This window comes from Orcinus orca, chromosome 3, assembly GCF_937001465.1.
Source record: "Orcinus orca chromosome 3, mOrcOrc1.1, whole genome shotgun sequence".
In the NCBI taxonomy this organism is placed as follows: domain Eukaryota; kingdom Metazoa; phylum Chordata; class Mammalia; order Artiodactyla; family Delphinidae; genus Orcinus; species Orcinus orca.
The window spans coordinates 3,244,895-3,272,619 of record NC_064561.1 but is presented as its reverse complement, the minus strand read 5'-3'; the positions used below and the strand labels follow the sequence as shown (position 1 = coordinate 3,272,619).

Below are 27,725 nucleotides of genomic sequence, written 5' to 3'. Positions count from 1 at the left end.
CCGCCACTGCCGAGGAGGCTTCTGGGTGCAGTAGGACCAGGCCTGTAGGCAGCCTTGGAGATATGCCTGGGGGCCCCCCTCTCGCCACCTCCCACGTGCATCCCGAGTCCCAAGGCAGCAGCATAAATAGCTGGGGTTGGAGGCGTTGTTCCCTGACCTTGACACGCGAGGGCTCAACAGGTGCCCTGCAGCCGCTCACAGGCGTCCTTCCACATGCAGGATGCGCGAAGCCTCTTCGCGCCCCAAGCGGGAGTATAAGCCCAAGCCCCGGGAGCCCTTGGACCTCGGAGAGCCTGAGCAGTCCAACGGGGGCTTCCCCTGTGCCACGGCCCCCAAGATCACAGGTAATGGAGGAGAGGGCACCACTCTACCCCAGGCCCCTTCGGGGGAGCCCCTAGCCCGCCACCCATCCAATCGCAGGGCCAGTTCTCTGCACGAGGAGCCCCAAGGATGGGCACCAGGCCCCACGCCAGCATTCTCAGCCCACCTCTGTTCTTTGTCTGCAAGCAGCTTCGTCATCTTTCCGATCTTCCGACAAGCCCACCCGGACCCCCAGCAGCAGGAGCATGCGTGAGTGTCCCCAAGGGGCCCAGGCCCTGCCCCGTGCCCCTGCCTCGGTTTATGATGCCGCCTGCTAATCTGTGCCCGAAGGGTCCTTCTCCACCCCTTCTCTGGTAGAAGTGGAGCTGGGCTTCCCTCTGTTCCAAGTGGTACCCTGAGAGCTGTGTGTTTCTGGTCACTATCACCCTGATGCCACTGGGTGTCCCCAGCTCCTCCCACGAGCGTTTTGGTGACGACTCACAGAGCCCTTTTCCCTCCCCTTGTCACTTGGCTCCTTCTGATAGCAGTGGGGGCCACAGGGGAGAGAGCGGCTCTCCTTGGGGGAAAGCAAGGAGCAGTGAGTGGGCAGGACAAAGGGGTGGGGGGGAGGGGAGGGGAGAGGAGGCGACATCCCCCTGCGCACCCACAGGGGCAGGTGACAGCCTGGACCTCCCCCCGCCCCCAGCGCCCCTGGACCAGCCGAGCTGCAAGGCCCTGTACGACTTTGAGCCTGAGAACGACGGGGAGCTGGGCTTCCATGAGGGCGACATCATCACACTGACCAATCAGATCGACGAGAACTGGTATGAGGGCATGCTCCACGGCCAGTCTGGCTTCTTCCCCCTCAGCTACGTGGAGGTGCTGGTGCCGCTGCCCCAGTGACCGCGTCTCCATGGTGTGTCGGCCCGCCGCCCCTCCATCCAGATCTCTGCATTCCACGGGCCCCCGCAGCTGGGCAGTGCTCACAGCCTGCGGGGCGGCCCACTCTGGGCCTGATCCAGCCCCAGGGCAGCGGGGCCCCTGTTTACACTAGTGCTCACCCCCGGTGGTGGAGGCTCCCTTCCCCACTCCACGTGGCCATCTTGGGGGCTGGGCAGTGTTCCTCCTTCCTGCTGCTCACAACTCTGCCCCCCCAGCTCCGCCCGCCCCGCCCCAGGAGGCTCACACTAAGGTGCTCTTAGAAACACTAACTCCTCCCACCCCTCCAGGGACTGGTAACTCAAGGTGGGCCCCCCTTCTCTCTCTCCTCTCTTCTCTCACACACGCACGCACGCACGCACACGCATCCTCTCCCACCTCCATCCAGCCCCGCCCGGAGACCTGCCCTTAACAGGATAGGACTGAACATCGGTGTGATGGGGTGGTCTGGGCGAGACCCCTGTTTGAGACTCGCCACCCTGCTTTTAAATTCCCCCCGGACACTACCAGCCCCCTCCAGAGCTCCCTAGGCCCCTGAGTGCCTACAGATGCCACCTTCCTGGAAGGGTTTCACCCCTTTCTTCTGGCTGGGGACTTGGGGAAAGACGAGCCTGGGCTTCTCAGGAGCCAGGGCCCCTAAAGACAGGCCATCTCCCCCCTGCAGGGCACTAAGCCCCAAACACCCGTGCCCACCACCGCATCCCAAGCCAAGCACATGGAGCATCTCTGGCACAAGCTGCCAGCGTGCACGTGCGTGTACACACACACACACACACACACACACACACACACGACCACGGGAGCCCAGCCTACACACATACATGCGACCGTGGGAGCCCAGCCTCCACTATGTGGAAGGTCAAGCACAAAGGCTTTGTTAAGTGAATGTTCCCAGACCCCTGGCTGCTGGGACCCTTGGGGGAGTCACGGGCACCACCCTGGTGAGCCAGCCACCATACCCTCTTTGGACAGTGGCCCAGGCCGTCTCCTCCAGACCAAGGTAGGCAGCTGCCCAGACCAGCAGGGCCCCAGCCCTGCACCCACTTCCCCTCTTGCCTAATCCAAAACTTGGCTAAACAGGGGACCCCGGGCCTGGTTCACATTCCCCTCCTCTGGTGACCCGGTAAAGCCCCCAAGGACACCAGGCCCTCCCTGCTCCTCCAAGAGGCCCCTGGTCACCAGTACCTGGAGGAGAGACAGCCATCCCAGCCTAGGGCAGATCAAAATGTAATCCTGATTTTTTTTTAAAAAGTATTAAATGTCTCTTTCTACAGTCTCTTGCCTGGTTGTGGTGCAGGGTGGGCCCTCCCGAAGGGGTCTCCAGCCAGGGTGGGGCCCACATGAGCACCAGCCCACAGAGAGCCTGGGAGGGACGGCTGTCATCCGCCCAGTCGCCAGCACGGCCCCTCCCCATAGCCACGGCTGCATGGACAGCAACCCCTCCTGAATCCGTGAGACACATGCCTAGGCTGTTTCTCCTTTATTATCTGAGCCCCTGCCGTCACACACCTCAGTCACACAGGAACGAAGCAGCACAAAGGCCCTGGGCCCACTCCCCTCACGCAGAGCCTCGGGGAGCCGCATCTGACCAAAGGCTTCCCTGGTCCTTGGAGGCTGGTGCTCTCAGCTCCCCTGCCTGAGGACGCTGTAAACCTGCTCCAGCACATGGCACAGGCCCTGGTCCTTGGGCGTCCTGCTGGCCAGGGAGATCTGAAATAAGGAGGCCTGATGCCTCAGGGCTGCAGCCTGCCAGGGGGCTCTCCTAACCCAAGCACGCAGCCGTGTCCCTGAAGCCACACCTCGAGGCCTGGGGACGTCGTCCTTTGGGGGTGAGGTTCCTCCACACTTCCCAAATCCTGCTCTTACACGCGCCCCCCTCGTGTGCCGAGGCCACCCCACCCACCTAGCACCAGTCTGGGAGGTAACCAGTGGCAGCTTTAAGCCCTGGTCACTGTTAAGTGTGAACAAAACAAGCAAACGTGTGAAGCTATTTCTCTGCAAAGCGGAGTGGGTAGTGTCTTCTGAGAACGACTCTAAGGCAGGAAATATGCGGAGCCCCTGCCGACACGTCCCGTTTACCAGCGGTAGGACCAGCCGCTCTGCTTGGTTCAGCTTTGCTGCTGCTTAAGATTCAGAACCCCTCCTGCACCTCCATGGGCGCCCCGGGAGAAGCAGGGCCCAGAGCAGCGTCTCCAGCTGGGACGTCCCAGGGGTGATGAGGTCTACGGGGCTTTTGCATTTTCATCTGCATGTCGATGGTGATGTCCACCAGCGTCACCACCTCCATGTGATAAAACACGACTTTTTTTTGGTAGCATTCATTTCTGACTGAAGTATTTTTGTATAGGCCCAGGTAAGAACTCACTTCTCTTCAAGCTGCCCACGAATATATTCAGTGGGGGGGGGGGGTCCCCGGGGCTCCCAGAGATCTTTATAAAAGGAGGGGTTTGCACAGGACTCAGCATGAGTCTTACCTTGAGCTTGTCGAGGTAGGTGTGCTCCTGGTTCCAAGGCTCCTGGAACCTGACGAGGTCAGGGGCGCCCTTGTAGAACTCCACCAGCAGCATCTAAGGAACGGTGGGGCAGGTGAGCCCCTGCGACCGCACTTCCCGGGCCAGGCACTCAGGATACATTAGCGAGTGGGACAGACACTGCTGCCACCCCTCGGGGGGCCTCTAGTCTAATGCAGTGTGGCATGTAGACGTTACCCAGGTCCTGAAGAAATTAGGGGCTTGGCAGGAGGGCCCCCTGGAGGGGGAGACAACTTCTGCAGAAGCAGCAGGCACACTGAATGTGATTCTTTATACCTGCCCCGGTCCTGACATGGCTCCACGGTTTAGCCTTAGCCAGAGCAGTAACATCAGTGAAGTCACAGGTGTGACGAACTAGCTCCGTTTGTTTACGTGCCTGCTTGCTATTCGTCCGAGTAACACCTGAGGTTCTCACGTGTCCCCACTTGGAGAATCCCTGGCAGCTGCAGAGGCCCAAGGTGGGAGCGTCCCTAGCATGTTCCAGAACAGCCAGGAGGGCGAGGGGGGAGAGGTAGGAGGGGCTGAGGCAAGGATCTGGGACTTGATCCTAAGAGCCCGTGATTTTCAGGAGCGGAAGAGGAGCCTGACTGGGCCCTGATGTGGCCCGTTCAGCCAGCGCTTCCCAAGTCCTACAGTGTCATGTCCATCCAGCTGGGCGCCCTCATCTCCCACCTGCTCCTCCCAGGGCACCCACCCCACCCCCACCCACCTCACGCGGCAGTGAACTCACCATCTCATGAAGGACGTCATTAGTCAGGAAGCCATCCTGGACGTAGGCCATTTCCACGTCCATGGGGATGCCATAGTCACTGGGCCTTTGCTGGCAGAGACACATGGCAGTCACCACTAGCTACCCCCAACCCGGCCCCCCTCCAAGATGGCAGAGCACAGCAGGAAGTGCCCAGGGCTGGGAGTCAGAGAATTGATACTGCAGGCCTGGCTCCGCACTCAGATCAGATCCAGAGCCGCGCCGAGACCTTAAAGGAACCCAGCAATGCGACCAGGGAGGCAGGGTGGCACCCACCCCACCACACACACAGGAGTGGCCATGGCTCCGGAATTCCTTTCTAAAGCTGATTTCTGACCCCGAGATGGACTTGGGGAATGAAACCAGACAGGGCTCAGGAAGGAGGCTACCTTGGTGCAAAAGCAGCATGCTACAGGTAGAGCACCCACCTTTTCAACAGTCCTCACACCCACAGCCTCAGAGCAATGATTATGTTCCCATTTCACAGATGAGAGCAGACCCCAGCTCCCCAGATGAGCCCGGAACCAGAGTACTGGCTTCCTGCGGCTAACAAGGCCTCCTGACCCCTCCCACACCCACACAGGGCCCCGCCCACGCCTCCCAGCCCTAGGCCTCCCCCCAGCAGCCCCGCCTACCTCAGGGGGCGGCATCACCCAGAAGGGCGAGATCTTGGACTCTGGGCCCGGGTTACCAGAGTAGTAAGGGGCTGGGGGAGGAGAGAGAGAGAAGGGGCTGGGCATGGAGGCGCGGTGGCCCTCTGGGGCCCCACGCCCGCCCCTTCCCGGGACTCACAGCAGAGCAGGGCGAGGCAGGGCTGGAAGCCATTGCTGGAGCCCTGCAGCCGCAGCTGGTAGTCCATCTGTGCGTCGATGTCCTGCAGCGACGGCAGGGCCGGGCTGTACGGGTGGCTATGGTACCAGCCTACCAGGGACAGGCCCCGCAGGAGCAGGCTCTGGTAAATCTGGGGGCAGAGACGCACGGGGCCAGGGGCTGTAGCAGCCCTAGTGCGCTCACGTGCCTGGCACCCATCCAGCCCCACGCGGCCAGCATTTAATGAGCGCCTGCTGTGTACCAGGCCTGAGGGCACAGCAGTGATGCAGACACACCCTGCTCCACCCTCAGCGAGTCCAGTGCGGGGGTGGGGGACAGTCAACAAATAACGTTAAAAAGTTGCTGCTACATTCCCTGGCGGTCCAGTGGTTAGGACTCCACGCTTTCACTGCCCGGGGCCTGGTGTTCAATCCCTGGTCGGGGAACTAAGATCCCGCAAGCCAAGTGGTGCGACCTCCCCCAAAAAAACAAAGATGCTCCTCACATAAATCTAAGATAAAAGGTTATTTTGCTCACTGCTGTATCCTCAGCTCAAGGAACAATTCCCGGCACAAAGTAGGCGCTCAATCAATAGTTAAATCAAGAGATAGGGTAAAGAGAAAGGAAGAAGTGGGCGGAGAAACATGTGCGCGCCCAATCCACACGCATTCTGTGCCCTGTGACAAGGTGAGTGTGGAGCGCAGGCGCGTACTAAGCACCCTATGAAAACATTAAGGACGGCAGCTAATACTTATCGGGCCTTTACCAGGTGCCAGACAGGCTCAGAGGGGAAGGGGCCGGCGGCGGCGTCTGTACAGAAGGAAGTATGAGGGTGGGGGTCACAGGTGAGGGGACCGGAGGTCACACACACCCATTTGCACCCTTGCTGAGTGGCGACACGGTGCTAGGCGCCAAGACGCGGTAGCCAGGACAGCTGTGTCCACGCCAGCCCTCCCCAGAACGCCGAGTCACCGTGCGCCCCCTCACCTCCTCTTCCATGGCGGCCGCGGTATCCGCGTCCCCCAGCCGGCTCCGACAGGGGAAGGCTCTCAGCACCGTGAGCACTGCGCGGAGGCGGGAGAAGGCGTGGACATCGACCCCAGCCCCAAACACCCCCCTGCCCACAGGCCCCAAATACCCACTCTGACTGTTGATGTCCCAGCGGCCGCCCAGGTACCCCACGACCTGGCTGCGGGTCAGGTGGCTGTGGAAGTCCTGGGGAGGGGAGGGACAATGGAAGACCCGCTCAGACTGCGCACCGCCGCCCCAAGGCCGTCCTGAGGGCCAGGGCCCTTGCGTTGTGACGGGGTCAGCCCACCCACCTCCTTCTTCATTCAGACATTGATTGAGTGCCTACTGTTCACCGGTAGTGAACAGAGCAGACAAGGTCTCTGCTCTCATGGAGCCGACCTTCCAGGGATCCTCTGGTGGGGGGTGGGGTGGGGGGACACCCCCTGCCCAGGCCTGAGAGCCCCTGACCCCTAAGGGGCAAAGTAGGAGCTGGGCACACACCAGCAGGAACAGCACGTTGCTAGAGATGGCCACGTTGAACGGCTGGAACTTGTTGATAGCTGCGAAGGATGTTACTTCCACCAGGGTGTGTGGGTTCCTGAAGGAGCCAGGAGGGTTCCACAGCCTCAGGAACCCCCAGGCCCTTTCCTCACCCCCATGCTGGCTCCCCAGCTGCCCACATCCAGCTCGGACCTGAGGCCTTGTCTCCACCCTACCCCTGCCTTTGTTCCCCATACACCGGCAAGAGCTCACACCGATGGGGGTGAGGGTCCCGGCAGGCATGGGGTATATCTGACCTGGCAGAGTCTCGACTACCCAGCATGCAGTAGCGCACAGGCACCCGGATCTTGTTTTCCACCCTTTTCCCTGGGGGCGTGGCCTCTGCGGGGTTGGGGGGTAAGAGAAAAAAAAAAGGCAGCGTCAGTTCCTTCCCCAGCCAGAAACTGGAAAATGAAGACCAGGCAGCCGGAGAAAGAAAAAAACAAAAAACAAAAAAACCCACTCCAGGGGCAGCCTTAAAAATCAGGCAGGTGGACTGGGAAATCAGGTGGCAGGTTAACAAATCAGGCAGAAGAGATTTAAAAACTCAGATGAAGGGCTCAGGAAGTCAGGTGAGGACCAGGCAACGGGTCAAAGAAATCAGGCGGCAGGGCTAGAAATCAGGCAACAGGGCAAAGAAATCCTACGGGGGAGCAAGGAAATCAGGCGGCATGGTGAAGAAATCCGGCAGCAGATAAAGAAACTGGGCAGTGGGACCAAGAAATGTAGTATTAGAGCTTAAAGAAATCAGGCAGTGAGAGTGAAATTAGGCAACGGGGGCTGGGAAGTCAGCCAGGCATCTTGGGGGCTCTAAGGAAAAGAAAGGCCAGACTTGCCCCCAGCCTCCTCCCCCACCTGAGTTCCGTCGGTCTCCTGCCCTTCCTCCTCCCCTCCTCCCCCCACCTCTCACCAGGGTGGACAGGCTCCGAGGGGCCCTTCACCGGTGGTCTCCGACTCTTGTCCTCCGCTGAGGCTCCTGTCAGAACCTCCTCCTCCTCTTCCTCCATCATTAGCTCCTCCTCCTCTCCTTCGCTGGCCGGGCTCTGGCGGGGTCGGGGTTGGGGGGACAGCGACGGGACTTTCAGCTGGCTGCTCCCTACCCTCCCGGCAAGTTCCACAGAGACCTCTGGCTGGCCTGAGCCTTCGGTTCCTGTCGTTGCCCCAGGTGCCCACTAGAGGGAGGGAGTGAGCAGAAACAATCTAGGCTGTGGACTAGCCTCGCAAGTTCGAATCCCGCCTCTGCCTATTACAAACAGACTTCGGGCTCTAGTCTCCTCATCTGTTAAACGGCACAATGACCTCCAGCCCCACAGGCGTGGCGTAAGGGTGAACTGAGAATGCGTGCAAAGCATTTAGCATATGCCCTGTTGCTCCATTCATCCAGCAAGCAAGCCAGCACTTTGCATGGATTATTTTACCAGATTCTCTCAATAACCTCTCCCCCTGCTCTCTCAAGAAACCTTGCCGAGGTGACCTCTCTGTGTCCAAACACAATGGTCACATCTCAGTCTCTGTCCCCCTGCCCCCCTCTTGGCAGCGTCTGCCCGGGTCTGTTCCTCTCCTCCCAGAAACTCCTCAGGGAGCCCCCCACTCACCTGGCTTCCCTCCCACCTCTCCTGGACCCCATTATTCTCCCCCATCTCACTCGCTGGCCCAGGGCTGGGTCCTCGGGCCTCTTTCCTTCCCCACCCACATCCCTCCTGGGTGGCCTCCAACCCCATCTACCCCCTGAACAACTGCCCACAGTCCTGACTCCAGCCTGGGGCTCTCCTGAGCTCCTGACTTGGGGTCCAGCTGCTCCTTGACATCTCCTCGTGGGGGGTTCACACTCAACATGGCCACCCTGCCCCAACCATCCCCCCAAACCTGCTCCTCCCCACATCTCTGATGAGGGCAATCCTGTCTACCCACTTGCTCAGAACAAAACATCTCCTAACACCAACATCAGATCCATCAGCACATCCCATCAGATCCACTTGCAGAATTAACCAGAACTTGCCCACTTCCTCCCCCTTCAATGGCTGTCCTGGTCCACCCCATCATCAGCCACCTGGATCTGTACAATCACCTGCACCCCGATTCCACGGCTCCTACTCTCACGACCTGGCCCCAGTCTGTCCTCCCTACACCCTACAGCAGCCAGCAGAGGGCGGCCGTGAGCACCTGAGTCAGGTCCCGCCCCCTCCTCTGCCCACAGCCCTCCAGGGCTCCCACCTCCCTCAGGGTAAAAGCCCAAGTCCACCCCGCAGCCCATGATGTCCTGCACGACTTGCCCCTGTCCTCCCCCCGCCGGCCCTGGTCCTCACCTCCTCCCTCTCTGCCCCTTGCTCACTCTGCTCCAGACACACTGGAGCCTCACTGTTCCTCAAAAACACCAGCCACAGTCTAGCCTCAAGGCCTTTGCATGTGCTGTTTTCCAGAAAGCCTTATGGCTCCCTCCCTCCCCTCCTTCAGTTCACTGATCAAATGTCACCTTCTCAGTGAGGCCTTCCCTGACCACCCTAACCCTCCCACCACTCCCATCCCCTGTCCCTGCTTACTTCTGCCAACGTACAGTAAGGTGGACTTATTTGTTTCTCTCTCCATGAAGGCAGAGATTTTTTTCTCATTTTGATCTGTTTTATCTCCAGCACCTAGAAGAGGGCCTGGCACACAGGTGGCATTTACTAAATACTTGCTGAATGAATAGCCCTATGGCATGCTGTGAAAGTTAGTTTTAAAAGTCAACTTGGCTAGGATATAGTACCCAGTTATTTAATCAAACACTAGTCGAGGTGTTGCTTTGAAGGCATTGGGTAGATGTGGTTCACATCTACAATAAGGTGACTTTCAATAAAGAAGATTACCCTTGATAATGTCAGTAGGCCTCATCCAATCAGTTTAAAGGCCTTAAGAGCAAAAACTAAGGTTTCCTGGAAAACAAGGAATTCTACCTTAAGACTGCAGCATCAACTCTTGCCTGAGTTTCCAGCCTGCCAGTGGCCCTAAAGATTTGCCAACCAGGTGTGTGTGTGTAATACACCTCGGTACCGTTATCATCTCTATTTTACATATGAAAAAGACTAGGAACCCAGAGAGGGTCCTTGGCCAAGTTCAACCCAGCTGGTGAACATTCAAAGAATATCTATTACTATCATGGCATTCAAGACCCTCCCAGATCTGGTCCCTGCTGATGTCTCCAGCCCCTTCAGCTACCAAGGCATCTGAATGTCCAGCTGCATCAGCTAATAATGGTTCCCTAAGCAGCATGTGTTGCTTCATGCCTACAAGGCTTTGCATATGCTATCCCTTCCTCTGGAAAACTCTTCCATTCACCTTTCTCTGACCAACTCCTGTTCATCCTTCAAGGCCCCAGCTCCAACATCCTCTCTCTGGGTACTCCTTATCCAACAGTGAGTCAGGGAGGCTGAAGGACGCACCTCATCGGCGGCAGCTGCAGGTATATGGAGCTGGTTTCGCCGGAGCCAGGCAGCCTTGTACTTGTCCAGTTTCTGGCCCTTGTACTTGACAGAGGCCCAGCCACAGCCAGACTTCTTGGCTGGGTTCACCAGCTTCTTGCAATGGGTGGCCCAGGCGCTGGGTGAGTTGAACACCTGGCCCGTTTCCTGCCACACAATCCTCCCATCGGGCTGCAGGTCTCCCACGAACTTCTTCCCCTGCAGTGACAGTGGGCTGGCTGGGCCCAAGAGCTGGTACCCATCAAGACCCCTCCTCTGGGAAGTCCTCCCTGACCCCATGCCGCTTCCCAGGGTTTGGTAACCACTTCCTGCTTCCTTCCAGGAAGGCTTCCAGCTTAGGTACCATCCCGATCAGCCTGGATTGGAACTGTCCAGTTATATGACTGTACCCCCTCCCTTCACTGGACTGTGAGCCCCAAAGGGCAGGAACAGGGTCTGTCTTGATCTCTGCTGTGTCCCTAACACCCAACACAGCCTGGCACACAGCAGGTGTTCAATTCACAAATTGCTCCCACTCACAAAGAGCACAACAACAGTAACAATAATAGTAATAATAGCAAACACTTATAAAAAGCACTTACTGTGTAGCAGGCATACTGCTGAGCACTGTATTCATTGAATCCTCACGCAACCCCATGGGAGGAAAGAAAATCCCATTCTACAGATGGGAAAACTGTTATACGGAGAGGTTGAATGAGGTCACACAGTCAGGAAGGCACTAGTGTCCTCTCTGAGTGGAGTATTTGGTAAACAATGTTCTCCCGCCCAGAAGGGCTCGTGCTGGGTCAGGATGCTCCGTACCTCAGTTTCCCCTCCCCACACCGGGGCTCGGCCTGCGGCAAGAAAGCACACTGGACTCCGGTTTCCCCTTTTGCACCAGCTAGGATGGGATGCGGCTAGGGGGTGCTCACCAGATAGTAGATGGACAACACCCCGGCGCCGGGCTCCAGCAGCGCGTCTTTGAGGAGCACCCGCAGCGTGACCGCGCGCCTGGTGAGCGCGCCCCCCGGGCCACCGCAGCTCCCTGGCCCGGCCCCGCCGCCACCGCCGCCGCCTCCGCCGCCGCTGCGCGCGCCACCCGATGCCCCCGGCCGCTCAGAGTCCTCGGCCTCCGCCTCGTCCTCGTCCGGCGCCTCCTCGCCCGCGCCGCCCGCGGGGGACAGCGGCTCTGGAGCTGCGGGCAGCAACAGGCTGCAGCGGGGCCTCGCACCCCGAGCTGGTCCAGCCACCCCACCCAGCGCCTTGCCGGCCCCCCGCCAGGCCCGCCGTACCTGCCATGGCCGCTCAGCCACACGCCCAGCGCGCCTCTGGTGCTTTCTTCCCGGCACGTGACGCGGCTCTGCCCCGAGCGGGAAGCGCCCCAGCCATTGGCCGCCGCCGGTGGGCGGGTCAGCAGGAGCGAGCGGGGAAAGTCAGGCCTCCGGCTTGCACACGCTGGAGAAAGAGGCGGCGGCTCAATCCTCCGGGACCATTCGGAAAACTGAGGCCTGAGGCCACCTTCCATGGGAGGGGGCTGGTAGCCGAGAGTTCAGGGTACCATTAGGGAAACTAAGGCCGGGGACTTACGGTTTCGGAGAACCAATGACTCCACCCGAGGCCATAGCCTACAGGATTGAGGCCTGGGGCTGGGGGACAAGGGTGGCTCAGCCCACTACGTCGACCGAGGAAATTGAGGTCCGCGGCCACTCCTATTGAGGGACACACAGGCCTCGGCTGTTGGGACCGAGGAGACACTGAGGTCCGGGAGAATGAGCCACACTGCCCTGGGGTTACGGGATAGAATGGGGAAGCAGCCCCGCGCCGCGACTGTAGATCGCCCAAGCCGGGCGGCAGTCTCTAAAGGGTTAACTTCCACCCTTCCCGGCGGCCCTCGACTGATTCCATGATTGGATCACAGCAGAGCCAGCCAACCAATTAAAACTGGGTCATTTCATCTTCAGCCAATAGACGGTAGAGGCTGGATTCCTTCCAGCCAATCAGTGTTAAACTGCTCCTCCTCTAGCAGTCAGCAGGAGGCTCCGGCCTCACGCATCCAATCAGTTGTAGGGTCTTGTCCTCAGCTAGCCAATCAGCTCGCGGGTCAAAGCTGGCTCGTGGCCTCCACCCCCCACCCAACGCTAGCGCTTCGTGCCTGTGGGCTGAGCCCAGCTAGTGCGCCGCACAGCTGCAGCCCTTTCTTTTCTCGGTGGCCGCCGTCCCGGGACCTCCGCTCCGAGGCGCAGGGCCACCTCCCAGCGCTGGGACTCACCAGCCCCTCGCAGGGCTTAAAGCCCGGGGTGGGGGCTCCGTTAAGCTGCAGGGCACCTTTGGCTGGGCTCAGCCACATATGGGTGTACCCGACCCGGGTTTGGAAGAGGGGACAGGCTGTTAGGGGCGGGGGTGTCCAGCCAGGATGATCTGGAATCAGACTGGACCTGGCTCCAAATCCTGCGGCACCACTTCCCAGCTCTGTGACTTTGGCCAAGTGTCTCCACCTCCCTGTTGTCTCCTGGGGATAATAATTCCTACTTCAGAGTTGTTAAAGACCAGGGCTTGACAAAGAGTAAGAGCTAGGCAATGTGAATGATTATTATTACTCATGATGAAATAAAAGTTGTATTTTAAGGCAGGACAAGAAAAAGTAAACAAAATTCTCTGTTTGTTTGGACCTCCTTCCTCCCTCTCTCCCCAATCTGCATTACACATTAACCAGTGATCCTCAAACATGGGAAGATGGGAATGCCTACTCAACAGTAAATGTAACTTCTTAAAAGAATAGTGTTCTTTCCCAGCTCTGTAGGGGATCAGGATGATTTGCTCCTCCTTTTTTTTTTTTTTTTTTTTGCGGTACGCGGGCCTCTCACTGTTGTGGTCTCTCCCGTTGTGGAGCACAGGCTGCGGACGCGCAGGCTCAGCGGCCATGGCCCACGGGCCCAGCCGCTCCGCGGCATGTGGGATCTTCCCGGACCGGGGCACGAACCCGTGTCCCCTGCATCAGCAGGCGGACTCTCAACCACTGCGCCACCAGAGAAGCCCGCTCCTCCCTTTTTACGGGCTTACCTGGACTATCTATCCTTGGTGAACTTTATGTAGAATATCAGTATCATTTCGATGTATGATCCTTTGTCTCAAGGTGGTCCAGTGGTTAAGACTCCATGCTTCCACCGCAGAGAGGGCGCGTTCGCACCCTGGTTGGGGAACTAAAGATCCCGCATGCCCCGTGGTGCAGCGTAAATAAACAAACAAACAAACAAATAAATAAATAAAATGTATATGTGCCTTCAGCTTCTAACAGGCAGAACAGCTCTCAGCACTTTCTGAGAATCTGCTTCCTCTGTTATAATCCTCAGTTTGGCTCAAATAAAATTCCCTTTTTTCTTCTTCTTAACTTGATAGTTAAATTTCATTGACACTCACTTTGTGTCCAGTCCAAACCTCCTTTTGGAGTCATCTCACCACCCACCCAGGAGCTAGCCATCAACTATGCATCCCCCAGCCCCTTAGACTCAGCAGAGCTCAAACTGGCCCGTTTATTCCCACATAACCTTGCCTACTTTCTCTTTGGCTCTCTTATAAAACCCAGGGCTGGATCTCGAGCCTCTCCCATCTGGATCATTTCCTAGGGACTCAGGCCTCCACACTCACCCACACCCTGTCCATCTCTCACCCTGGCTGGCCCCAGAGAGATCTTTATAAAATACAACTATGACCACCTCCCTCCCCATTGCCTTTGATAAATAAAATTAAAACTAACTGCTGTGTGGACTTCCCTGGTGGTGCAGCGGTTAAGAATCCGCCGGCCAGTGCAGGGGGCATAGGTCCGAGCCCTGAGCCTAGAAGATCCCACATGCCGCGGAGCAACTAGGTCCGTGTGCCACTACTACTGAGTCTGCGCTCTGGAGCCCACAAGGCATAACTACTGAGCCTGTGCTCCTAGAGCCCGTGCTCTGAAACAAGAGAAGCCACCTCAATGAGAAGCCCGGGCACAGAAAGGAAGAGTAGCCCCTGCTCGCCGCAAGTAGAGAAAGCCCGTGCGCAGCAACAAAGACCCAACGCAGCCAAAAATAAATAAATAAATATATATTTTTTAAAAAAACCAAAAATCCTAACTGCTGTGACCTTATTAACCATTTACAGCACCCCTATATGGCAGATAGTATAATCAACATTACCAGACAGTTCAGCAGATGAAGAGGTTGCCCAGACTACACAGTTCTTGAGCAGATTCCAAAGGCTATTCTTTGCTATGCGTATAAAGTCCAGGCAGCCTTATAACTACGAAAGAAATTGAATTTGTAATTTTAAAAGTCCCCAGAAAGGAACTAGGTACCTTCAAGATGCATAAATTCATTAGCTACACGTTAATTTCTGTAGCAGACCTGGCAAGTATTTGAGGTCAAAACCTTATGTGTTTTAAAAAAATGTTTTTTACCCTATGTGTTTAAAAAAATATTTTTTACCATGCTAATAAAAGTATTCATTTGCTTGGGAGAAAAAAAAAAAAGTCCCAAAAAAGAAATCTCCAGGCCCAGATGGAGAATTCTATGAAGGTTCAAAGACAAATTAATACCATTTTACATATTCTCTTCCAGAAAATTGAAGAGGGAATATTTCCCAATTCATTTTTTTTAAAGATCTTTTTGATGTGGACTATTTTTCAAGTCTTTATTGAATTTGTTACAATATTGCTTCAGTTTTATGTTTTGTTTTTTTGGCCACGAGGCATATGGGATCTTAGCTCCCTGACCAAGGATCGAACCTGCATCCCCTGCATTAGAAGGCAAAATCTTAACCACTGGACCACCGGGGAAGTCTCCCCAAGTCATTTTATGAAGCTAGCATCTCCCTGACACCAAAACCAGATAAGAAGAGTACAAAGAAAACTACAGGATATACCTCATGAATCCAAACACAAAAATCCTTACCAAAATATTAATAAATAGAATTCAGCGATACATAAAAAGAATTATATACATCATGACCAAGTGAAGTTTATTCCAGGGGTGCAAGGCTGGTTCAGTACGCCAAATTCAGTCAGTGTTTTCCACCATATTTAAGAGACTGTGGTGGGTGGAATAATGGTTCCCTGAAGGTGTCCATGTCTGAATCCCCAGAGCCTGTGAATATTTAGGTTACATGGCAAAGGGGATTTAAGGTTGCAGATGGAAGTACAGTTGCTAATCAGCTGACTTTAAAATAAAGAGATGATCCTGGGACTTCCCTGGTGGTCCAGTGGGTAGGGCTCCACACTCCCAATGCAGGGGGCCCGGGGTTCAATCCCTGGTCAGGGAACTGTATCCCGCATGCATGCCGCAACTAAGAAGCCCGCCCGCCACAACAAAAGATCCCACGTGCCGCAACTGAGACCTGGCGCAGCCTAAATTAATTAATTTTTTAAAATAAAAATAAAATAAAGAGATGATCCTGGACTATCTGCTGAGCCCAGTGTAATAACAGGGGTCCTTAAAAATGGAAGAGAGTCAGGAAGAGATAACTATGGAAGAAATTCAGAGTGATATGATGTGAGGTTCCTACCCACAGTTGCTGGCTTTGTGGATGGAGGAAGGAATGAGGAAAGCTTCTAGAAGCTGGAAGAGGCAAGGAAATAGATTCATTCTTTGAGCCTTCAGAAAGGAAAACAGCCCTGCCAACACCCTGATTTTAGCTTTGTGAGATCCACGTAGGACTCCTAACCTACAGAGCTGTAAGATAATACATTTGTGTTGTTTTAAGCCTTTAAATTTGTGATAATTTATTATATCGACCACAGAAAACTAACACACAAGCTAAAGAAGAAACATCATAAGAACGTATCCATTCATGCAGAAAAAGCATGTGACAGAATTCAACACCCACTCATAATAAAAACTCTCAGCAAACTAGGAACAGAGGGGAAACTACCTCAACTTGGAGAAGCACGTCTACAAAACTTCAGTTAACATTGTGCTTAATGGAGAAAGACGGAACACTTTTTTTTTCTTTTGCCACGCCACGTGGCATGTGGGATCTTAGTTCCCCGACCAGGGACTGAACCCGTGCCCTCTGCAGTGGAAGCATGGAGTCTGAACCACTGGACTGCCAGGGAAATCCCACTTTTCCCCTTAAGACTGGGAACAAGGCAAAGATGTCCACCCTCACCACTCTTATTCAACAGAGTCCTGGAAATGCTAGCCAGCACAATAAGACAAGAAAAGGAAATAAAAGGCATACAGATTGGAAAGGTGGAAGAAATGAAACTAACCCTATTTGCAGATGACATGATGGCCTGTGTACAAAATCACAAGAAATCTACCAAAAATGCCCCTTGAACTAAGAAGTGGGTTAGTTCAGCAAGGTTATAGGATAAGAGATCAGCACACAAAAATCAATGGCATGTCTGTATGCTAGCAATGAACAATGAAAACTGGAACTAAAAGTACAATGGTGTTTATAATTACTAAGGAAGAAAGAAAGAAAGAAAGAAAGGGAGAGAAAAGAAAGAAAGAAAGAAAGAAAGAAAGAAAGAAAAAGAGAGAGAAGGAGGGAGGGGGGAAGGAAGGAAGGAAGAGAAAGACCATGTCTGTGGGTTGGAAGACTCAACACAGGACATAAAAGATGTCAAGTCTCCCTCAACTGATATACAGGTTTAGTGCTATTCCTGTCAAAATCCCTGCAAGATTTTTGGTAGATACAAACAAGATTGTTCTAACGTCCAGGCGGCCTAATGGGCTTCCTGGACATCGTACCACTCTCTGGTCTCATCCCCTCACCACTCTGGCACCAGACTCCGTTCTCTCCCTTCCAGGCCTTTGCTTAGGCAGGTCCCCCTCCTGATGCCCTGGCACTGACAGCTCCCAGCAGCTCTCTCCTCTGTTCTCTTACTCCAGCCAGGCCTCCCTGACCTCTTTTGGGCACCAGAGAGGAGGGGATTTCCCTAAGATCTCGGGACCTGCCCAGGCCCAGCCCCCATCCAGCCCTGGCAGGGGAGGGAGCTCGGGAGCTGACAGAAGAGAGGAAATTCCCCTGGAACCTGTTTCTCTGCTTCCTGGCTCAGCTGGGGCACCCACTGGAGGGAGAGGCCAGGCCAAAGACCCGGCCCGCCATGGCCTTGGCCCTGAGGCCACCCCGGGTTCCCAAGCCCAAGAGGAGCCTGCCCTCACACTACCACGAAAGCTTCCTGGAGAAGAAGGGACCCCGAGACCGGGTAAGACGGGCCAGGGAGCTGGCGCTGCTGGGCGGCCGAGGCAGGTGCAGCACCTCTCTGAGCCTAGACCTCCGCAACCGGCCCAGGATAATGCGGTGGGTGCTGGGTGGGGCAGGGCATGGACTGGGGGCTGGGAAAGGTTACGTCCCTCTGTCTGTCTGTCTCTGTCTCTCTCTGTGTCTCTGATTCTGACCTGAGCTCTTTCTCTTTCTCTGTATTTCTCCCTGCCTGGCTCCATCTCTCTCGGTCTTGGTCTCTTTATGTCTCTCTCGGATACAAACAGGATCAGCGACTTTACTCCAGGAAATGGGGAGTCTTCTGATTCCCACACCTCCCCTCCCCCCCCCCACCCCCGGCCCTGAGCTAACTCTGTGAACTTCAGATCCAGGGGTCAAAGTCAGTACAGATTGTGAGGAGGGACAGTGAGAATTAATGGAGGCTACGTCCCACAGAACCAGATACTGGCCAGGGGCCCAATGTGTGTGTGTGTGTGTGTGTGTGTGTGTGTGTGTGTGTGTGTGTGTGTGTGTGTGTGTGTCCTCCTCAGAATAAAGCCCAGCCTGGTTCCCACTAAGGCCCATCCCCCTCCTCATCTGCATACTCATCTCCTACCAGGACGCAAACCAACCAGGCTTCTCTCTGCCTTTGCCCTGGCAGTTTCCTCCTCCCGTTTCCTCCTCCCGTCCTTCGGCCTCCACACATCCAAATCCTCCCCAGCCTAGAAAGCATCCAGAGGCAGGAGATCTCAGGGGTTAAGAAAGAGCACGAGGGCCCCAGAGGATGAGACCCAAGTTCACATCCCTGCTCCGCGCGGTCCTGACTCCCACGCCGTGTACAAGTGACTCTGCATCTTTGTGCCTCGGTTTTCTCTATTATAAAATGGAGAGAAAAAAAAAAAAAAAGGACTCCCTTGGTCGTTCAATGGTCAAGATCCCACACTTCCGCTGTAGGGGGCGCAGGTTCTATCCCTGGCTGGGGAAATAAGATCCCACAGGCCACACCGTGAGGCCAAAAACATAAAATTAAAATTAAAACGAAAAAAATAAAATGGGTTGACAAGGCCATAGGCATGGTTACAGAAGAGGGATATCTCTTTTTTTTTTTTTTTAATTTATTTTTGGCTGCATTGGGTCTTCGTTGCTGCGCGCGGGCTTTCTCTAGTTGCGGGAAGTGAGGGCTACTCTTTGTTGCGGTGCGTGGGCTTCTCATTGCAGTGGCTTCTCTTGTTGTGGAGCACGGGCTCTATGCGCAGCGGGCTTCAGTAGTTGTGGCACACGGGATCAGTAGTTGTGGCTTGTGGGCTAAGAGCGCAGGCTCAGTAGTTGTGGCACACGTGCTTAGTTGCTCCATGGCATGTGGGATCTTCCCGGACCAGGGCTCGAACCCGTGTCCCCTGAATTGGCAGGCAGATTCTTAACCACTGCACCACCAAGGAAGTCCCAAGGGATAACTCTTTTTTTTTTTTTTTTTTTTTGCGGTACGCGGGCCTCTCACTGTTGTGGCCTCTCCCGTTGCAGAGCACAGGCTACGGACGCGCAGGCTCAGCGGCCATGGCTCACGGGCCCAGCCGCTCCGCGGCATGTGGGATCTTCCCGGACCAGGGCACGAACCCGCCTCCCCTGCATCGGCAGGCGGACTCTCAACCACTGCACCACCAGGGAAGCCCCAAGGGATAACTCTTAACATGCCAAGGATCTGACTCAGCGCTTTGCATGTATTAATTCACCCAATTCTCATAGCAGTCTCTGAGGCAGTTACCTTTTTTTTTTTTTTTTTGGCCATGCCAAGAGGCATGTGGGATCTTAGTTCCTGGACCAGGGATCGAATCTGTGCCCGCTGCAGTGGAAGCCCGGAGTCTTAACCACTAGACTGCCAGGGAAGTCCCAGGCAGGCACCATTATTATTGCCATTTTATAGGTGGGGAAACTGAGGCAGAGATAGCTTGAACAATGTGCAATGGATGGCACATAGCTGGTGCATGACAAAGTAGGTCTGACCATGTGAGTTTAATCACTTACTGCTGTATTCCCAGTGCCTGGCACACAGTAGGTCTTCAATAAATGTAAAATGTATATATGTAGTATGTACCTATGGATGGACAGATGGGTGACTGGGTGGAGGGACAGATAGGTGAATGGATGGATACATAGAGCTATACTTCGGAGACACTGCAGGTTTGGTTCCAGACCACCACAATAAAGCAAATATATATTATTTATTTATGTATGTATTTACGTATTTATGTATGTATGTATGTATTTATTTTGGCTGCTGCCAGGTCTTAGTTGCAGCATGTGGGATCCTCAGCTGCGGCAGGCGGGCTTCTCAGGTGCAGCATGCAAACTCTTAGTTGTGGCATGCAGGACCTAGTTCCCCATCCAAGGATTGAACCCAGGCCCCCTGCAATGGGAGCACCCAGTCCCACCACTAGACCACCAGGGAAGTCCCACAATAAAGCAAATATTGCAATCAAGTGAGTCATATGAATTTTTTGGCTTCCCAGTGCCTATAAAATTTATGTTTACACTAGACTATACTCTATTAAGTGTGAAATAGCATTCTATCTTAAAAAAACAATGTACGTACCTTAATTTTAAAATAACGCTGTTGGGGGGCTTCCCTGGTGGCGCAGTGGTTGAGAATCTGCCTGCCGATGCAGGGGACACGGGTTCGTGCCCTGGACCAGGAAGATCCCACGGGCCGCGGAGCAGCTGGGCCCGTGAGCCATGCCCGCTGGGCCTGAGTGTCCGGAGCCTGTGCTCCTTAACGGAAGAGGCCACAGCAGTGAGAGGCCCGTGTACCACAAAAAAAAATAAATAAATAAAAATAACGCTGTTGGAAAAATGGCGCCGAAAGACTTCTTCAAAGCAGGGTAGCCAGAAATCTTCAATTTGTAAAAAAGAAAAAAACAGAATATCTGTGAAGTGCAATAAAATGAGGTATGCTTGTAGACAGGTGGATGGATGTGTGGGTGAGTACATAAGTTGATAAAAAGGATGAATGGATGGATGTGCGGCTGGATGAACGGATGGATAGGCAGATGGATGAATTGATAGGTGGATTGATGGATGCTTGATCGCTGTCAATACAAGAGCTACCCTCATTATCATTATGGACTAATTAAAGTACCTCCTGTTTCAGGAAGTCTTCCCAGATTTCCCAGTTGGAGGGCTTCTCTCCTCCTCTGTGATCTCTTGGTCCAGGATCTATCCCTCCCTGAGGGTGCTAATTTCTCTTCTTTGGAGGATTTAAGTATCTATGCTTTCTCTATCTTTCTAAAACATCATTATTTTATTTTATTTGGCCGCACCATGCAGCTTGCGGGATCTTAGTCCCCACCCCCACCCCTCACCCCCAGGGATGGAACCTGTGCCCCCTGCAGTGAAAGCACGGAGTCCTAACCACTGGACCGCCAGGGAATTCCCGAAACATCATCTATTTAGAAAAAGAAGCCATGCCCCATTTATTATTTTGCCTGCAACAGAGCTGAGCGCAGAGTAGGTGCTCAGGGAATATTTGGTGAAAAACAAATTCTAGAATCTTATAATCTGATTTGTATCAGCCCCTTCGGCTTCCAGAGAGCTAGGACATTTGGAATTCAGAATCCTGAGGGGGAAATCCTGAATCTGCAGACCTTCTAGTGTCCAGAGCCTTGTGAAATTCTGACTGTAGACTGAGCACCTAGCCCAGTGCCTGGCACCTAGGAGATGTTAATATTTACAGGGTGGATAAGGGGACAGGGGGTTATATGTATGTATGGGTGAATGGGAGGGTGGAAGGATGGGAGGGTGGAACAGATGGATGAGTGGGTGGATGCATGGAAAACCATAAAGTGAGTTAGCACAAATTACTCCTAAAGCTCCCACCCCTGTAGGTTCCCTTTGGTCCTTTCTGAGAGTAACAGATCCCCAGAAGCCGGGCCATGGATGAGGAGGGCCTCCCCTAGAAGGCAACACTTGTTCACAGACCCAAAGCAGGTGATGAACGAAACTACCTAAAGATCTGGGAGAAGAGTGTTCAGGCAGAGAGAACAGCCAGTGCAAATGTCCTGAGGTAGACTATGATGGAGGTACCCAGCCTCGCCACCTCACCTCCTTCTCTTTCTCTAACTCTGGTCCACAGGATTACAAGAAGTTCTGGGCAGGCCTCCAGGGCCTGACTCTCTATTTCTACAATAGCAATCGGGACTCCCAGGTAAGGATGGAAATGAAGGCTCAAGAATTGGCCCACCTTGACCCCAGGGACCAAGCAGAGGACATGGATGGTATGTTGGTATGTCTAAGACAGGGGGCCTGAGGGGCCACAGGCCTCGTGCTCAGACCCTGTCTACTGTGCCGCCAGCATATGGAGAAGCTAGACCTAGGAATGTTTGTGAAGCTCACAGATGAAGCTCCCTGGGGGAGCTCCCATGACCGTGGCACCCACTTCTGCTTGGTCCTGCGGAACCAGGAGATCAAGTTCAAGGTAGGTGTCTTAAGGTGGGGCTGGTAGGAGACCCTTCCTCTTGTCACACCCACCATTAACACATAGTAGCATGGAGTCACAAAAAGTTTACCACTGGGCTGGTGACACTGGGCAAGTCACTTAACCTCTCTGGGCCTCAGTTTCCTCAACTGAAAAGTGGGATAATATACGTAAAGTGCCCAGAACAAGATCTGATCCACAAAGACCATCACTGCCATCATCCAATCTTTCAGCTAACATTACTGAGCACCTACTGTGTACCAGACACTCTCCTAGTGTCAAGGCAGTGACTAAGACAATTAAAAATCCCTGCACTTAGAACATTCGCTAACACCATACCCAAAAATAAACTCAAAATAGATTAAAGACCTAAATTTAAGACCGGATACTGTAAAACTCCTAGAGGAAAACATACACAGAACACTCTTTGACATAAATTGCAGCAATATCTTTTTGGATCCACCTCCTAGAGTAATGGAAACAAAAATAAACAAATGGGACCTAATTAAACTTAAAAGATTTTGCACAGCAAAGGAAACCATAAACAAAATGAAAAGACAACCTACAGAATAAGAGAAAATATTTGCAAACGATGTGGCTGACAAGGGATTAATCTCCAAAATATACAAACAGCTCATACAGCTCAATATCAAAAAAAAAAAAAAATACAACCAAATCAAAAAGTGGCAGAAGATCTAAACAGACCTTCCTCCAAATAAGACATACAGATGGCCAAGAGGCACATGATAAGATGCTAAACATCGCTAATTATTAGAGAAAAGGAAATCAAAACTACAGTGAGGTACCACCTCACACCAGAAAGAACGGCCATCATCAAAAAGTCTACAAATAATAAATGCTGGAGAGGGTGTGGAGAAAAGGGAACCCTCCTAACACTGTTGGTGGGAATGTAAATTGGTGCAGTCACTATGGAGAACAGTATGGAGGTTCCTTAAACAACTAAAAATAGAGCTACCGTATGATCCTGCAATCCCACTCCTGGGCATATATCGGGAGAAAACAATAATTTGAAAAGACACATGCACCCCAATGTTCACTGCAGCACTATTTACAATAGCCAAGACATGGAAGCAACATAAATGTCCATTGACAGATGAATGGATAAAGAAGATGTGAGATATATATATATATATAAAGCCCCTGTGGCTGGAGCAGAGTGAAAGAGGGGGAGAGAGGGAGGGAATGAGGGTTGCGGGGGTGGGGGGAAGGGGCAGGTTGTACAGGGCCTGTGGGTGACCAGGAGGACCTGGGCTTCTACCCTGAGGGAGGTAGGAGTCAAGGGAGGGTTTCAAGCATAGGAGATACATGATCTGACTTATGTTTTTTTAAATGTTGATGTAATAACATTAAAGAATAACAGTACCCCATATTACTAAGAACTTATATTCAGACATCATTCTAAATTAACCTGTTCAAGCTCATTTAATCTTCAAAACAGCCCTTGGACACAGGGACTCTTATTCCTCACTCCCATTTCACAGATGACTAGACCGAGGCTCATCGACACAAAATCTTTTTCTTTCCCTCCCTAGGTGGAGAGTCTGGAGTCTCGGGAGATGTGGAAAGGCTTCATCCTGATGGTGGTGGAGGTAAGAGTGGTCGTCCTCGGCCCCTCTCTCCCCCATTCCCCACTAGGCCTGCTCGGAAATCCTCTTTTTAATTTCCAACCTTCATTCCCCAAACAAACCTCTCCAGTAGAGCAAACTGGTTACAAACTGGCGGCCTATGAGCCAGATGTAGCCCATAAACGTCTTTTGTTTTGCCAACAAAGTGCTATAAATTTAAGTCAGCTGCTATCACTTAAAAACTAGGAGTGTTAGTAAACATTCCTGATTTCTAGGTTACTCATTTGTTCCCAGTCTGCCCCCTGCAGGCCGTTGAGTTTGAGACCCTACATGCTAGCATTTGCTCTGTCCTCCTCATCACCGAAGTCCTCTCTATGCCCTCTTTGCCCCTGAGGTGTCAGGTGGCTCTGGAGCCCCCAGACCTGGGTTCCCATCCTGGCTGTATCCGCACTCTGGCCTCAGTTTGCCCCTCTGTGACATAGTCACAGCCTCCCATTCCCTGACGCCCCAATGCCCCCCTCAGCTCCGTGTCCCGTCTAACCTAAACCTGCTGCCCGGACACCTGTACATGATGGCCGAAGTCCTGGCCAAAGAAGAGGCGCGACGTGCGCTCGAGATGCCCTCGTAAGTGCCGAGGGTCTCCAGGATGGTGGCGGGCTGGACAGCATGGAGCCGGAGAGGGCAGTGAGCGGGGTCTCCAGGCGTTGGGTCTTGAGCGTAAGACTGCATCCGGGCAGGGGCGGGGATTAGGTCTCACAGCTGGGAGCCCTACTGGGTGTTTGGGGCGGGTCTAGCTGCCTGGGGGCGGGCCTGGATCCCCATGGGCGAGCCTAGGTGCCTGGTGGCGGGACAAGTTTTACAGGAGAGGGTATAGGTGCCTGGGAGGCGGGTATGGGTCTCTGAGTGTTGGCCTGTGTGCCCGCAGGATAGCCTGAGCCTCCGGAGGCAGAGCCTGGGCCTGGGGTCGGGCAAGGCAGGGTCTCCAGGAACCAGGTCGTGGACGGGAGGGCAAGGCTGGGTGCCCAGGGGCGGGGTTACGTGGGGAGGGCGTGGCTGTGTCTCTGGGGTCGGGGCCTGTCCTGGTGAGTGACGCGACCCGCCCTAGGTGCTTCCTGAAAGTGAGCCGGCTGGAGGCTCAGCTGCTCCTGGAGCGCCACCCCGAGTGCGGGAACCTGCTGCTCCGGCCCAGCGGGGACGGCGCGGGCGGAGTGTCGGTCAGCACGCTCCAGACGCTCAACGGGTGCGCATGCGTGGCCCCGGCGCCGGGGTGGGAGGGGCGTCGGATGCGGGGGTGTGGTCATATATAGGGGCGGGGCCAGGCAGAATGTGGAGCCGGGGGCGGGGTCTCCCGGGATGGAATCCATACAGGACGGTCCTCCTGGGGGGCTATGCCAGGACCAGGCGCAGGGCTTTTCTAGGAGGTGGAGTCTTTCGAGGGCCTGGTCCCCTGCAGAGACCCACGCCAGGATGTGGCGTGGTCAGTGTGCAGGGGAGCAAGTCGGGGTTGGGCCCTCCATGGTGGCGGGGCCCGGACGAGGGGCAGGCCATTTTTTGTCCTCACCCAGGCCACTCACTCGCCCCTGCCCTTGCAGGACGCCGGTGGTCCGGCACTACAGAGTGAAGCGCGAGGGCCCCAAGTACGTGATCGACGTGGAGGAGCCGGTGAGCGCTGGGCCCGGGTCCCGGGAATTGCAAAGGTCTGCTCCCCTTCCCCGCCAGCCCTGATAACATCCCCTATCTGACCCCAGTTCTCCTGCACCTCGCTCGACGCAGTGGTCAACTATTTCGTGTCGCACTCCAATAAGCAGCTGATGCCCTTCCTGCTGGACGATGACTACGAGAAAGTGATTGGTTGGTGCAGCCTCAGGGAACTCTGGGGGCCCAGTCCACGCCTCTCCCGCCCCCTCCCCGACCCGGACACCCTTGGGTCAGCCCCCAGCCGCCGTGCCTCCTCCAGGCCGCCCTCTCTGTTCCAGGCTACGTGGAGGCGGATAAAGAGAATGGCGAGAGTGTGTGGGTGGCGCCCTCGGCCCCCGGCCCAGGTGATGCCCTGTCCCCGCGGTCGCCACTGGGGCAGCGTGGGGAAAGACCTAGGAACCTCATGGCGCCACCTGTGCCCAATCTTCTACCCAGAGTTGCAGGGACCGAGAAATTACCCAGACCTTGCTCTCTAGGGGCTTCCAGGTTATGGAGGGGGCGGGCATGGCTGGGCACAGACAGTCCCAGCCCTGAGGAGTCGAACCTGGGGCTGGAGGGTGGGAGGGGAAGGCGCGGCACCTAGAGCTGGGAGAAGAGGAGGCAGGGCAGAGTAGAGGGGAGTCTTCCTGGAGGAGGGGCTGTTTGCTGAAGGTCCCCAAGGATTTCAGGAGGTAGAGATGGGAAATCAGGATGGGAGGTAGTCCCGATTACGAAGCAAGAAGAGACTGGAAAGATCTGTGGAGTGAGCAGTATAGTTCTCCCTGGGCTGGTCAGATGCTTCGGACCCCACGTGCATGATGGGCCCAAGTATACATACCTACATACATGCCACACTCATGAACATAGACCTGTATGTGTCCACCTGCATCATCAGAAGGTCCTATGTAGATAGTGGCTCCACACATGCATGAATACAGGTGTCACACAGTTCCAGTCCCATGTAGCACACATATACATACCTCACGTCACAATCACGTACGTACACACAAATGCAGACATACCCACTCAAGAGCACAAATTCAGACTTTTACACATACACTAAATTAGTGTACACACTAATATAGACAAGCTACCCAGCACATACCTTAGCATCCATGCGATGTCATGCACACACGTGTGTATAAACCCTTTGCATATATTCAACTGCTGCAAATTCACCCAGTGTCCATGTATATGCTAAACAGGGACACACACACAGACTCATAAACGGGCACGTGCACAGACACACATGCATGCAACGAGGTGTGCACGTACATCCTCATCCTGAGGTGTCTCTGCACCACGTGGGCCCTGACAGTGACCACAGTTTCCCACCAGGTCCCGCAGCCCCTAGGGGTGGCCCTAAGCAGCTGCCTCCCTCGTCCATCACGCCTGTGTCCAGCCAGGACAAGCTGCCCCCACTACTGAACCAGGATGAGAACTATGTGATCCCCATTGAAGATGACCCAGCTGCCAACTACGTGAACGGGGACGGTGGGTGGCGGCCGGGGTGGATGAGAGTTGGAAATGAGGAGCGGGCTGATGACTGGATGTGATATGCCACATCTCTGTCCATGCAGTGCCTTCCCCTAGTCGACCAGTTGTCCCGAAGCCCAGGAAGTTGGCCATGTTTCAGGCAAAGCCTCCAAAGCCACCCATCGTGCCCAAGTCAGGTAGGGGTCCCTCTTCCCAGCCCCTTTCCCATCCAGCCAAGAGCCAGCCTCAGCCTTCATCTACCTTCTCCACCAGAGCCCAAAAAAGGCCTCAACAGTGGCCTGGCCAGGAAGCTGGCAGTCAGCTCAGCGCAGGCTTCCTCCTCCCCGACCACAGGTAAGGGGTCAATGCAGGGTGGGCTTCACAAGCGGGGGACCCCTGTAGTCACACATGGGTGACCTCCACGCTTGGTTTAATGCTCTGCTGGGTCCATCTTGAAATTCCTCATGTCCACTGAACACATGTTTCATTTTATGCTGGGCCCCGAAAATTCTGCAGCAGTCCTGGGTGGATATAAGAGAGAACAGCCTGGACTGGGGAATCCCTGGTGCCGCTGAAGCCTCAGGGACCACCCCCCTCCCCACTCCCAGGGCTGGCAGATGTGACAGCAGAGCTGAAAGGGAAACTGCAGAGGAGACTGGCGCTGCAGCAGGCAGCCGAGTGCACAGGGGACCAGCAGGCCCATCTCCAAGCGTGGCGCATCAGTCAGGCAGATCCCTCCTCCCAGAATTAAAGCTCAAATGACCCCAGGACCTGCGTGTTTGGCTTGGCTGGTGGGGCAGTGCGGGCTCCCTCAGACGACTGCCCACGGTGGTCCTCAGCTCAGCAAAACCTGCCTCCTGACCCTCAAGAAAAGCCTTTTTTGGGGGGGCTGTGCCTCACAGCTCATGGGATCTGAGTTCCCCGACCAGGGATCGAACCCGGGCCTCAGCAGTGACGGCTCTGAGTCCTGACCACTGGACCGCCAGGCAATTCCCAAGAAAAGCCCACTTTACAGCCAAGAAA

General features: G+C 54.6%; 3 protein-coding genes across 33 annotated transcripts in view; 2 read left to right on the top strand and 1 right to left on the bottom strand.

Moving 5' to 3' along the window:
* SH3GL1 (SH3 domain containing GRB2 like 1, endophilin A2) overlaps window positions 1-2,515 on the top strand; it is a 32,291-nt gene extending 29,776 nt beyond the window's left edge. For 3 of the 7 annotated variants that reach the window (XM_049708339.1, XM_049708341.1, XM_049708340.1), the window contains 3 exons: window positions 220-344; window positions 511-570; window positions 971-2,515. In XM_049708339.1, the coding sequence (XP_049564296.1) occupies window positions 220-344; window positions 511-570; window positions 971-1,203 (418 nt within the window). In that variant the 3' untranslated portion in view covers window positions 1,204-2,515. The remainder of the gene's footprint in view (window positions 1-219; window positions 345-510; window positions 571-970) is intronic. The other 4 variants (XM_033400818.2, XM_004277220.4, XM_033400824.2 and 1 more) reach the window with 2 other exon arrangements.
* Window positions 2,516-2,702: 187 nt separating this feature from the next.
* Window positions 2,703-13,526, bottom strand: MPND (MPN domain containing). 15 transcript variants are annotated; one of them, XM_004277219.2, is made up of 14 exons: window positions 11,904-12,163; window positions 11,609-11,771; window positions 11,249-11,511; window positions 10,299-10,535; window positions 7,790-7,922; window positions 7,137-7,221; window positions 6,841-6,937; window positions 6,471-6,543; window positions 6,316-6,392; window positions 5,311-5,479; window positions 5,154-5,224; window positions 4,501-4,590; window positions 3,714-3,806; window positions 2,703-2,949 (listed from the first exon to the last, which is right to left on the bottom strand). In XM_004277219.2, exons 2-14 carry the CDS (start codon window positions 11,613-11,615, stop codon window positions 2,863-2,865), a joined length of 1,482 nt encoding a protein of 493 aa, XP_004277267.1. In that variant the 5' UTR covers window positions 11,616-11,771; window positions 11,904-12,163; the 3' UTR covers window positions 2,703-2,862. The 15 variants fall into 15 exon arrangements, 14 of the variants coding, with proteins under 14 accessions (XP_004277267.1, XP_049564288.1, XP_049564286.1 ...); XM_049708331.1 differs by lacking the exon at window positions 11,904-12,163 and adding an exon at window positions 13,377-13,526 and having other exon boundaries at window positions 6,316-6,543; window positions 7,790-8,051; window positions 10,299-10,568; XM_049708329.1 differs by having other exon boundaries at window positions 7,790-8,051; window positions 10,299-10,568; window positions 11,249-11,528; window positions 11,609-12,170.
* Window positions 13,527-17,307: 3,781 nt separating this feature from the next.
* The window catches only part of STAP2 (signal transducing adaptor family member 2), a 16,224-nt gene continuing 5,806 nt past the window's right edge, over window positions 17,308-27,725 (top strand). The window contains exons 1-13 of one of the 11 annotated variants that reach the window (XM_033400803.2): window positions 17,310-17,499; window positions 21,622-21,693; window positions 21,841-21,963; window positions 23,517-23,573; window positions 24,073-24,173; window positions 24,655-24,789; window positions 25,142-25,211; window positions 25,298-25,400; window positions 25,526-25,591; window positions 26,565-26,720; window positions 26,807-26,899; window positions 26,976-27,056; window positions 27,219-27,472. In XM_033400803.2, coding sequence (XP_033256694.1) covers window positions 17,398-17,499; window positions 21,622-21,693; window positions 21,841-21,963; window positions 23,517-23,573; window positions 24,073-24,173; window positions 24,655-24,789; window positions 25,142-25,211; window positions 25,298-25,400; window positions 25,526-25,591; window positions 26,565-26,720; window positions 26,807-26,899; window positions 26,976-27,056; window positions 27,219-27,277 — 1,218 coding nt within the window. In that variant the 5' untranslated portion in view covers window positions 17,310-17,397 and the 3' untranslated portion in view covers window positions 27,278-27,472. Of the gene's footprint in view, window positions 17,500-19,777; window positions 19,973-21,621; window positions 21,764-21,840; window positions 21,964-23,516; window positions 23,574-24,072; window positions 24,174-24,654; window positions 24,790-25,141; window positions 25,212-25,297; window positions 25,401-25,525; window positions 25,592-26,564; window positions 26,721-26,806; window positions 27,057-27,218; window positions 27,473-27,725 lie in introns of those variants that run through there. The other 10 variants (XM_033400797.2, XM_049708337.1, XM_049708336.1 and 7 more) reach the window with 10 other exon arrangements.